The following is a 12,500-nucleotide window of genomic DNA, read 5'->3' on the forward strand; positions in this document are numbered from 1 at the left end:
CGCGCTGACCTTTGGTTAACAAAGGCTTCACACTGGTGTCAAGTGTCCTTGGCAGCGTCTGGAAGGCCCTGGAAGAAAACCAAGAACCAACTTTGGTACCAAAGTGGTCAATAATGGGAAAGCAGCTAGAATTTGGCCAGTTAATTGTGTTTCTTCGGTGGCTGTTTTCCTCAGACGTCCTCTGATATCCCAGTCCCATTTCAGCGGGGAACAAGACAACAGAATGCCGAGAGGAAATTTTATTTTAGCTATTTCCACATTTTACCCATTTGTTCCTCTAATATGGTTAGTTGTGGCCTGAAAATGATGTTTCCAAATGGACAGAGAGGAAATCGTCGTCGTTTAAGATGGAAGGAAATGTAGGTACATTAAAACAGAGAAAAGGAAAAACAATGAACTGTGTTATATGGTTTTTGCTCTGGAGTGATCAAGCCCTCTAACAAACAGTGCCCCAGGACTTTTTGTATCCCCAGGACTACAAAGACTAGACCTGGGTCCAACTTCCTGTGTTACTCATGGGCCAGATGAACAATGTTCAGCTACAGTGTCTTCTTGCTCCCTCCCTGTTTAAAATAAGTTAATGCTACCTTGGGAATTCCTATAACCAACCTCTCCGTTGTTCACCAATGCAACATTGAGTACTTATTCTAGAGACAGCTATGTGGCTCATTGTGGTTGAAGCAGGGGTGATCCCATGACTTTGCTCTTACTCTTTATGATATGGTTTTCACACAGTAGCCTGAGAGTCTAATTAAGATGTCTATTCAAAGGCTGTGGCAGTGGAATGTGTGCTGTTCAGGACTCTAGAGGGCAAGAAGGCTCCTGACCCACGGGACAAATTCTGAGTCACACGTTCTTAGAGTACACAGATTGTGAGTGAGGGATGTTTGTGACAGACAGCCTTCAACCCGAGAACCACATTACATTAAGGTCGTGTTTTAAATGTCATGTGAAGGCCAGGGAGTGATTAAGTGCTCGATGAGCAGCAATGAGGACCAGAGTCTAAATGCCAGCACCCACATAACAAGCTGAGCACCCTGTACACACCTGTAACCCTGACTCTTACAGGGGAGCCTCTGGAGGACCGCTGGAGCTTGCTGGCGTCCAGACTAACCAAAAAAGATGGGAGTTCCAGGTTTCAGGGAGAGATCCCGCCTCAAAAGAATAGGCAGAAAGTGGTAGAGAAGGGTGCCCAGTGCCCTCTTCTGGCTTTTTGAGAACAGATGTGGACACAGGCACATATGTGCAAGTGTACTGTCCCAGCGACACATGCAGATATGATGGGGACATGAGCAGTGGAGCAAAGTTAGAACTCCAGATTTCTCCAGCGAGCCGAGCACCCACTTCCATAGGTACCATTTTCAAATGCTGATTACTCCTCAAGCATAAGAGAAGCTTAATTTCAGAATATCATTAGGGTATCTATTGAAGCCTTGACTACACCTATTTAGCGTACTCCCTGGGAATTATATTTTAAGGACATTTTTCTATTAAATCATTGCATATGGAAGAAACTCAATATAATAGCTGATATTTACTCGGGTTCTTAATCAGAACATTGAGGTGTGTGATTTTCATGATTATGATTTTCATTGCAATTAAGTTGATGTTTTGTAGACAGTGAAATTACCATCTACTCCAAAAGATTGCAAAATAGAATTTAACCTCAGAGCCGATGCAAGGAAAACTTGCTTCCCACAGGTGCGTTTCCGAAACTTCCCCAGACAGCGCGGAAAAGCGACAGGAGGGCCCCAGCTCTGGCCGGAAGCTCTGCATTTCTGGGGTGAATGTGCTTCTGCATAGACTGCTGGGCATCAGCTGATCTCCCCGTTTCTCTTTCTCCTGTGGTTTTCCCTAGGAATGCCACCGGGTCTCCAGGGGCAGAGCGTGTCGTCTGGCAGCTCCGAGATCAAGTCCGACGATGAGGGCGACGAGAACCTGCAAGACACAAAATCTTCTGAGGACAAGAAATTAGATGACGACAAGAAGGATATCAAATCAATTACTAGGTCAAGATCTAGGTAACAGTATATAATACTGTCGCTTCATTTAATTCCTTTATTGGACTTTGATGAAGTGAACAGAACAGGAAGAAACTATTCAGTTTTTTCCTGGCAGGTAAAGCCTCAAATGAAAAGAAAATCCAAGGCTTATTCTAGAAGTATTCCAGGTATCATTTGAGATATCTGTATTCTAATGAGGCCTAAATGCCTTTGAATTTATAAATTTGGGCCCAATGCTAATTGCACACCATAAATTTATTTGTACCTGATTCAAGTACAAACAGTTCCTTGTTAAAACTATGCTGTTCAAATTTGGTCAGAAGTGTTTTTGCCTAAAACATTTCTAAAAAAGAGATTTTAGCCATGTTAAAGAGTCGATTGTATATACAACTGTAAATTTTTTATCTTTAAAGTGAGAAAATTCTGATTTCCTAGTTTTATCCTTAACAGGTTGCTGTGTGTAAAATAAATTCTAATTTTCTCCCCCTCTCTACTACTAAAAACACAACTGCAGAGAAATGGGTTCAAGTTGGTGGCCTTAAATATCTGGTGTCTTTGAGTTGAGCATGTCTCTTTAAGCTTGAGTCTGGTGATCAGATGGTTTAGGGTTCCTCGGGACCCATATACGTTGTCTTCATTCCTTTGGGTTAATTTTCTTTTCAGATTGCCCAGTTGTGCCAAGACTACAGCTTCCTTTAAAGGTTGTGGTTCTCGGGGCTACAGCTGGCGTCTTTCGTGAATCAAGTTCACACTGCCTTTGCATCTCTTTATAACCATTGCGACAAATGGCATTTTCTGTCCTGCTCCTGCTGGCTCCAGAGATGCTAAGTGCTTCTATCTTATCCCTCTCTTTCTCTCACCATTACGGTTCCCTGATTTGTGGCTACATTGGCAAGAAGTCCTTGGGTGGGGATTTCACATCCTGAGCAGCTTCTCTGGTAGCCAAGTCAGTTCTTGATAATTTAGCGGCCATAACGTATACATACTAATTGGTCCTTTGAAGTTAGAGAACATCATTTTACTCGGCCATTAAGTGTCTCCTTAAGTCATTTTTGTGTCATTTACAACGTATGCCTCACAGAGTCTGTGGTGAAGTAGTGCTCTTCAAATCTAGTGTATGAGCAATTTATTTATGTGAATAACTATTTCTAATTAGCCATTAGCCCGAAAACTTTTAAAGGACAGGTTACCATTTTCTGATTCCCCTATGTAAGGTTCGACACATGGTCACTGTCTAAAAATATTGCTGGTCTTTTGCTTCAGAACAGGCCTACCAGAGACTTGGCTATTCCTTTTTGCTTCATGGCATGCAGGAACCATTTAATCACAGGCTGCGCTCCCTCACCAGCAGCAGACATTCTGGGAGAGGGAAAAGGAGAAGCAGAGAAAGAAAAGGCTTGCTCTAGCCTTCAGCCAGCCATGTGCTGGCTTTCATAGCAGCGTAGTCAGTGCTGGTTAAGAGGTCACGAAGTCCAACCTTGTAGCATTTCACACCATCCTGCCCCAATATGCCCCTTTCTGTCTGAGCATCCTTATATCCTCAGGTACTTTACAGAGTTCAAGAAAGCCTCTCCTGGTTAGGACTCCTCCAGCGTAACTGGCCCTGCTTGCACTTTGGATGCCACCTGAGGGCTTCCATTTTTCCTATTGTGTTATTAGCATATGTTCATCATACATAACGATGGGTTTCATAATGGCATTTCCCATTAAGCCCACTTTGAGAATGGACTTTGAGAATTTTTATGCTGCCTATTCTTTGTTTCCTTTTCATATCACACAGTATCTCTACTTCAATTTTTCTGTGTTTGGAAGACCATATGCAGAAGGGTGAAAGTGGGTCCCTGAGTCTCACCCTGTACAAAAATCAGTTCAGAACAGGGAGAAGACCCTGTGGTCAAACCTGAGATCAGAAAGAAACAGGGAAAGCCCTCCAAGATGCAGGCGTGGGCAAGGGCATTCTCTTCTTCTTCTTCTTCTTCTTCTTCTTCTTCTTCTTCTTCTTCTTCTTCTTCTTCTTCCTCTTCCTCTTCCTCTTCCTCTTCTTCTTCTTCTTCTTCTTCTCTCCTCCTCCTCCTCTTCTTCTTCCTCTTCCTCTTCCTCTTCCCCCCACCTCCTCCTCCTCCTTCTTCTTCCTCCCCCTCCTCTTCTTCCTCCTCCTCCTCCTTCTTCTTCTTCCTCCTCTTCCTCTTCTTATTCTTCTTTTTGATTTTTATTGAGCTCTACATTTTTCTCTGCTCCCCTCTCTGACTCTCCCCTCCCTTTCAACCCTCCCACAAGGTCCCCATTTACTCAGGAGATCTTGTCTTTTTCTACTTCCCACGTAGATTAGATCTATGTAAGTCACTCTTAGGGTCCTCATTGTTGTCTAGGTTCTCTGGGATTGTGATTTGTGGGCTGGTTTTCTTTGCTTTATGTTTAAAACCCACTTATGAGTGAGTACATGTGATAATTGAGGACTCCAGGATTTCAGGGTCAGGTCGCCTAGGAAGGCTCCACCCATTTGAAGTCAGCGTTCATTCCATGTACAGCCAAGCTAATCTTCTACATCTTCAGCTCTAAGTATGTGGACTCATCATCTTGACTCTGAACAATTTGGGCTTAGGGGATTTTAAGCTTCTTTTCAAGGATCTATACTCAGTGGCTTGGACTGAAAGTGCTCTCTCTCTCTCTCTCTCTCTCTCTCTCTCTCTCTCTCTCTCTCTCTCTCTGTGTGTGTGTGTGTGTGTGTGTGTGTGTGTGTGTATAGTATTCTTCCCACATGCTTCTCAAATCCAGAGTCCAGAAGAGATTTTTGCTCACAGTATCTCATCTGGAGTTTTTGGTTTTGTTGAGTCTTCTTTTTGGTTGAGCCCCAAACTCCTCTTTTCTTTATAATAGCCCTCAAAACGTTTGCAATCCATGAATCCATCTGTGAGAGCATCTTTTCCAGATGGCTCATCTGCCTATTCACCTTCCATAGCAAAGTCTCAGATGGGTCACTCTGACCACTTGATATGGCCAGGGCCTGGCCTTATGCCTGCCGAACCTTTCATTGGAGATGAGTCACTGACTAGTTTAGTTCCAACAGAGAATTCTGTTTGGCTTCCTCTGTGACTTGTGGGGCTCCTGGTCCATCATAAAGAGGTGGTGCTTGGGTTTGATCACTCCTCTCTCTGATGTTTCTGCTATTGATATGACTGTATTTACCATGATCTACAAAAACCTATCGGGCAATAACTCTTATTCTGTCTGTTTCACACATCATTTTTTAACATTGTTAAAGTAATCATTGTGTTTTCATACGTATAAGCTAAGCCTGGATCGCTGTCTTCCGTAAGACTTAGTAGTACATATTGCATAGTACATGAAGTCTTCCTTGCCCCCGTGTCCCCCTACAACAGGATGGGCACACTATGACCATGCTGGAGCCAAGGTCATCCTCTTCTGTTGGATTTGGGTAAAATCCCTGGGTGGAACCAAAAGTTTGGTGTGTTCATTACCTAAACTAACCAAGGTCCTATGAAGGTCAAATGGATACATTTCTGCGAAGGATGGATCTGGCAAGCATCTCAAAGAAAATGTAATATAGATACCGTCTTTCCCCCACACCATCATAAAAGCTCCCATCCCTCTCGCCCTACAGCAATAACGATGATGAGGACCTGACCCCAGAGCAGAAGGCAGAACGTGAAAAGGAGCGGAGGATGGCCAACAATGCCCGTGAGCGCCTGAGGGTCCGTGATATCAATGAGGCTTTCAAGGAGCTGGGCCGCATGGTGCAGCTCCATCTGAAAAGCGACAAGCCACAGACCAAGCTCCTGATTCTCCACCAGGCCGTGGCCGTCATCCTCAGCCTGGAGCAGCAAGTGCGAGGTCAGGAGATAGATGCCTAAGCAGCCTCCAAAGAATTGCTAGTATGCGGGATTGTAAACAAAGTCTGTCTCCTGTAGTTAGGTTGTAGAGTGTTCTTCTCACTAGTGTTGTTTGACATCTTTTCCATGTGTGCTGTCAGTTGTCACACATGATTGACCAACCTATTTTCATTCTTTTTCTTTTGTGCAGTGGAGTGTGTGTGTGTGTGTGTGTGTGTGTGTGTGTGTGTGTGTGTGTGTGTGTGTGTGTGTGTGTATAAAAGGATAGCTACCCTCAAGCTATATTCCTCAGGGGCTATCTATCTTCTTTCCTGAGGTAGAGCCTCTCACTTGGACCTGGGGCTTGCCAATTAGACTAGGGTTGGCTAGCCAGTGAGCCCCAGGGATCTGCCTATCTCTGTCTTGCCAGGGCTGGATTACAAGCTGGCCACCACATGTAGCCTTTTATGTGGGTGCGGGGCACTGAACTCGGGCCCTCATGCTTGCACTGTGATCACTCCTAACAAGCTCTCTTCCCAGCTCATCATTCTAAATCGTTGTTGTCATTATTTTGAGCAAGGGTCTTATTGTATCACTCAGTCTAGCCTAGCACTATGTATAGCAGAGTCTGACCTCAAGTTTACAGTTTCCCTGCCTCTGCCTCTCAAGCGCAGGCATCCTGGCCTTCGCTATCGTGCTTGCCTCTGTGCTGTGTGCAATTAGGAACTGGCAGGCAGCGAGTGACCTACTAGTACCAGTTCCTGCACTGATGCCCTCATCCTGCAATGTGAAATGGAGTCTGCGTGTCTGGCATGGGCAGAGGAGTGCTTTCTCCACCCCTGCAGAGCCCCGCTGACTGAGTGCCCTGTGCTTCCCCCTTCACAGAAAGGAATCTGAACCCGAAAGCTGCCTGTCTGAAAAGAAGGGAGGAAGAGAAAGTTTCCTCAGAGCCTCCTCCTCTGTCCTTGGCTGGCCCACACCCTGGGATGGGAGATGCTGCGAATCACATGGGACAGATGTGAAAGGGTATGCTGGGCCCCCATGGGACAGATGTGGGGAAGGGGTGTGCTGGGCCTGGTTTCTACTACTGCTGTCCTCCCCAGTACTTAGTGCTCCTCCCCAGCTCCTCCTCAGTTCTTAGTGTTCCTCCCCAGTTCTTAGTGCATCTCCCCAGTTCTTAGTGCTCCTCCCCAGTACTTAGTGCTCCTCCCCAGCTCCTCCCCAGTTTTTAGTGTTCCTCCCCAGTTCTTAGTGCATCTCCCCAGTTCTTAGTGCTCCTCCCCAGTACTTAGTGCCCCTCCCCAGCTCCTCCCCAGTTTTTAGTGTTCCTCCCCAGTTCTTAGTGCATCTCCCCAGTACTTAGTGCTCCTCCCCAGTACTTAGTGCTCCTCCCCAGTACTTAGTGCTCCTCCCCAGTTCTTAGTGCATCTCCCCAGTTCTTAGTGCTCCTCCCCAGCTCCTCTCCAGTACTTAGTGCTCCTCCCCAGCTCCTCCCCAGTTTTTAGTGTTCCTCCCCAGTTCTTAGTGCATCTCCCCAGTTCTTAGTGCTCCTCCCCAGTACTTAGTGCTCCTCCCCAGTTCTTAGTGCTCTTTCCCAGTTCTTAGTGGCACACAAGCCACATACAACTGGTATTGCCCAGATCAGCCAATATTTTTCTTTCTTAAGAAAGAGGGCTTAATTTTTTTTTTTATAAATCTTTTCCTATCACTATATTAATGACTTTTTTCTCATTTTCCTTTCTCAGGTCCAAGTTGCCACCTTGCTTCATTAAAACAAGAGACCACTTCCTTAACAGCTGTATTATCCTAAACCCACATAAACACTGCTCCTTAACCCCCTTTTTTTTTGTAATATAAGACAAGTCTGAGTAGTTATGAGTCGCAGACGCAAGAGGTTTCAGCATTCCCAATTATCAAAAAGCAGAAAACAAACAAAAAAAATGAAAGAAAGAAAGAAAAAGTGCAACTTGAGGGATGACCTCTTTAACATATCATTCTGAATGTGCGAAGCGGTATGTACAGGCTAAGACGCAGCCCAGAGACTGAATGGCAATCCTTCCACACTGTGGAGCAATGCATTTGTGCCTAAACTTCTTTTGGAAAAAAAAATATAATTAATTTGTAAGTCTGAAAAAAATATTTAATTTAAAAAAATTGTAACCTTGCAATAATGAAAAAGTGTACTTCTGAAGAAAACGACATGAACGTTTTTGTTGGCATTCAAGTCAGCTAGTGTTTCTAATTACCGGATATTGAATAGGGGAAGCCCGGCTACCCTCATAACAAAACCAGCAAACGTCCTGATGGCAACGAAATGATGACATTAGCCATTCCTTAGGGTAGGAGGGACAGATGGATGTTATAGACCTATGACAAATATATATATAAATATATATATAAATATATATTAAAAATTTAGTGACTATGGTAAGCTTTTGTTCATTTGTTTCAGACTTTTTTCTCCTGTAAAAAAATAGTACTGATTAACTTTTTTAAAAGAAAGATTTTACTGTAAATATGGATTTTTTTTCGTCTGATTTTTGTCCCTTCCCCCAGTTTGTTGTCGTAACCTGTAGTGCCAACTCTGTTTCCGGAGGGGCAGTGCAGGACGAATTGCTGACCCTGCTGTTGCTTCTCATTCATAACTAGTAGAGAGTTGTTTCTCCAGTCTTTTGGGAACACAGGACTTAAAAAAAAATCACATCATGTGTAGAAATTACACGCAGCATTGCCCAGGCAAGGCAAAAAGGAGTTTGTCTGGCTTGTGGCGCTGCCCTTGCGACCCTCTCCTGGGATTTTCCGAGGTACACGGTTAGAATGCTACAATGTTACCACTGTGCCTTCCAATGTTTATATCATCGGAAACATAACATAATCAAAGTGGCTGTGATTTAACAAAACGAGTCAAGTGTTACCTACCTGTGTAGCCGAAGTAGTGTGCAGTGAGGCATTTCTGAATACATGGTCAGATTTTTGGAAAAAATACAAAAACTTAAAAAAAAAAGAGAGAGTCGAGTTCAAAAACCGTCAAATGAGAAAATTGCAAGTAGGTGTGACCGAGGTGATTGATTTTGTTGCTTTCTTTTTTTTTTTTCCTTTTCAAAATGGGTTTACTAAAAAGTAGATGACTCACTTGCCTCCTCCTTGGTCTGAAACAGATGCCAACCAATCATGCAGCATTAGAACAAGCCTTAGAAGTCCTGAAGCATTACATTGCACTTTCGTGAGGAGGGGCAGTGCAGTATTCTCTGGCCAGTATGAATGAAGTTTCTACTTACCATTTGATAGAAACCTTGATCAAACTATGGCACAGCAACTCACCAGATAGCTAGCGTTGACTCTGGGCACAATTGAACCAATTCCCATCCTAAATCTTCCTAATGGTTGACTCCGGTGTGTAGTGCAGTGAACAGATAGTGCTCCTACTTAGCATTTGTCAGCATCCTTTTGTCTCTAACTGGTTTCTATTTTTACAGCCACACAATCTTGGCATGTATTAAGAAAAAAAATCCCTGTTGAAGTAGTTTTTCCACCTATCAGCACTGAGTAAATGCCATAAATCCATGGAAATGGTCTAAATGCCCCATCTGTTGTCCTGTTTTACCAGTTCCATAGTGATGAAACACATTTGTAAATTTTATGCAACCAATGGCAAACCTATCATTATTTTGAAACTGTGTATGTAAAAGTTATATTTTTACATGTAGACTTGTTATTATGTGTTTTAATACATTGTATCAGGTTTTTTTTTTTCCTAAACTGTGTGGTTTAAAAAAAAAGTCACTTAATTAAGAAATAGTGAGCTACAAGAATCTGAAATTTATGTTCATTTCTGAAAATGTAAGAACAAATAAGATAGTTACCACGTGGTCACCTTTTACAAACCCATAAACATTTTGATTAGCTCTGTGTGTGTGCGTGTGTGCGCGCATGTGTATGTGTGTGTGTGTGTGTTGAAAACTGTAAATATGTTCAGTAGTGATAAAACTAAACTGCTTTGATTTGTTGATAAGTTCCTAAAATGTGGAGGTGGATTGAAAATGTAGGAGAATAGCAGAAATCAGATTTCATGAAAAGTTCTTTGGGGGCTTTCCTGTGAAATGTGCGAACAAAGGGGCTCAAAAAAAGGGCATGGAAGACAATAATGTACACTTCCCCTCCTCCCGAAATGATGGAAACCATGTGTACTTGTTCTCTCCCCATGTTAAAGATTTCCTTTTCGTGAGACATTCTGCACTCATTTTGTATAGTCTACCAAGGCGGGTATCCCTAGGAACATTGTTATTATATAGGAAGCAGGTATACTCTGATCACATTCAGGAGACATGTATAAAAGAGAATATGGTGTTTACTCTTTAGGGAACTGGAAATACTCCCTGCATCGATGTACATTTTCAGAATGGCACTTTTGATACATGTTATCGTAAAGGTGCTTACTAAATCTGAATTCAAGTTTTTCAAATCTGTAAACAAAGCAAAAAAATTAAATTATAGTTATTTGATTTTTTTCAATTGGTGCTTTTATATTTTGTTCTCACTCAAACAGAGGAAAAGCTGCAATTTCTTGTTCACCAGCTTTGATGTATTCATTACTTGTAATGTAATACGGCTATTGTCAAATTCCTTTTGGAAATAAGCAAAAGACTCCCTAAAGGCCACCAGAAGCTGCTGGCTACATTCTGCTTGGTGGAGAAACATGATCTGACCCTCTCTGTAGTAATTGGGTTGTATCTCCAGTTTGAAAGAAAAAGAAAAAAAAAGGAATGTGGCCTTTTTAATGTGTTGGGTTTTTTTTCCTTCTTGTTGTTATTTTGTAATTATCAAACCCAGGTAAGATATTGGTATTCCTGCACTGGATTCCTGAGAGAAACAGCAGAAGACAGGATTAAAATGCTGTACGAACACTTCCTAAGGGTCCATACTACACTAGATATGGATGATGTGGCGACGCATAGCTTAGGGATCAGTTGAAGAGGCGCAGGCTTTGAAAGCAACTTGGAACAGTTGATCCACCTCCACATTCGAGTAATTTATGAATATGCAGAATTAGGGATCTACCCCTCTAGGAGTTCTTACCGTGTGTCTTCTGTGTAACTGTGAGGAACACTAATGCTTATACAACTGTCGGTTCACCCAGTCGTACAACTGATTCTGACTCCGTCTTCCGATTCCTTGTTTTGTTTCCTTTTTTCACATTTTTTCCTATCTCTTGATTTTTATTATTAATTGTTATTATTATTATTATTATTTGTGATCTTTGTTTTGATGAGGGGTTGGGAAGTGGGAGGGAGTCGAACTGAGACTTGGGGGTAAGAGGATTTTTTTCCATCTTTGCATCCAACAGGCAGAATATGATCTGTGTCCAAAACTGAACTTAAGTCAGGAATGAAATGATTCCGCAAAAGCAAGCACAAAACTGTAGTCTGCCGGCTGACTGGAAGCAAAAATTAAATAAATTAAAAATAACTAAAAAGGTGAAGATGGAATGTGATGAATTCCAAGACAATGGGGCACCAAGGCCTGTGGGCCTCCTCTTGATTTCGCTTTGGTTATGTTTGTTTTCTTTCGAGATGTTCTTTCTCATGGGACTTGAAGTGACTCATCTCTGTGCAGTGCTGGTTTTGCCATATGCTCATTTCAAGTATTATAGACATATGTAATGGTGAAATATATGAACTGTGGCCTTTTTCATTCTTGTTACTTGTGATGCAATTAAGTGAAGATAAGAAAAAAAAAAGCAGAGATTTACCATGTATCAGTGCCTGGCTTTTTGTTATAAAGCTTTGTCTGTCTAGTGCTCTTTTTGCTATGAAATAGACTGTAGTACACCCTAGTAGGAAAAAAACTAAATTTAAAAATAAAAATATATTTGGCTTATTTTTCGCAGGAGCAATCCTTTTATACCATGAATATTACAAAAAAAATTGTCAGATTCTGAATATTTCTTCTTTGTAGATTTTTGGAATCATTATGAGTAAAAGTTTGTTACTTTATTTTACTATTTAAAAGATGTTATTTTACCATGTGTTACCGAGATGAAACTGTATGGTAGCTTCTTTTGTTTGTTTTTGTTTTCGTTTTTGTTTTTAGTTGTAGGTCGCAGTGCGGACATTTTTTTGCGACTGTACACATAGCTGCAGCATTAAAAACTTTAAAAAAAATTGTTAAAAAAAGAAAAAAAGGGAAAACATTTCAAAAAAAGATAAACAGTTACACCTTGTTTTCAATGTGTGGCTGAGTGCCTCGATTTTCCATGTTTTTGGTGTATTTCTGATTTGTAGAAGTGTCCAAACAGGTTGTGTGCTGGACTTCCTTCAAGAGGCAGACAACCCAGCTTGGTCTAGACCATTACCTGTTCCCATCTGTAGTTATTCGATGAAGTCATGTACATGACCGTTCTGTAGCAATAAATGTGCCATTTTTATAAACCGTCTCTGACGCTTGTTTCATTTCTCATTGTGCACACGACCCTCTTCTGTCAGAGCGCAGCTCCTGTTCATGTGTTCCGGCATTGGAGGTCCTGACAGTTAAACTAAACATTAACAATAAGAACAGCAACAAAAATAACAAAAGCAAATTGAAAGGCAAAGCCCATGGTTCCTTAAGAAGAGATGCCCTTAATGAACGTGGAGCAGGATGCATGCAAAACACAGAGAAAGCTGTCTAG

General features: G+C 42.0%; 1 protein-coding gene across 13 annotated transcripts in view; it reads left to right on the top strand.

The window, feature by feature from the left end:
• The window catches only part of Tcf4 (transcription factor 4), a 348,878-nt gene extending 336,612 nt beyond the window's left edge, over positions 1–12,266 (top strand). For 8 of the 13 annotated variants that reach the window (XM_038330326.1, XM_038330325.1, XM_038330328.1 and 5 more), the window contains 4 exons: positions 1,859–2,021; positions 5,626–5,855; positions 6,719–6,859; positions 7,579–12,266. In XM_038330326.1, the coding sequence (XP_038186254.1) occupies positions 1,859–2,021; positions 5,626–5,855; positions 6,719–6,855 (530 nt within the window). In that variant the 3' untranslated portion in view covers positions 6,856–6,859; positions 7,579–12,266. The remainder of the gene's footprint in view (positions 1–1,858; positions 2,022–5,625; positions 5,856–6,718; positions 6,860–7,578) is intronic. The other 5 variants (XM_038330329.1, XM_038330332.1, XM_038330331.1 and 2 more) reach the window with 1 other exon arrangement.
• Positions 12,267–12,500: the final 234 nt, after the last annotated feature.

The sequence above is a fragment of the Arvicola amphibius genome, chromosome 5 (assembly GCF_903992535.2).
Source record: "Arvicola amphibius chromosome 5, mArvAmp1.2, whole genome shotgun sequence".
NCBI classification, from domain to species: domain Eukaryota; kingdom Metazoa; phylum Chordata; class Mammalia; order Rodentia; family Cricetidae; genus Arvicola; species Arvicola amphibius.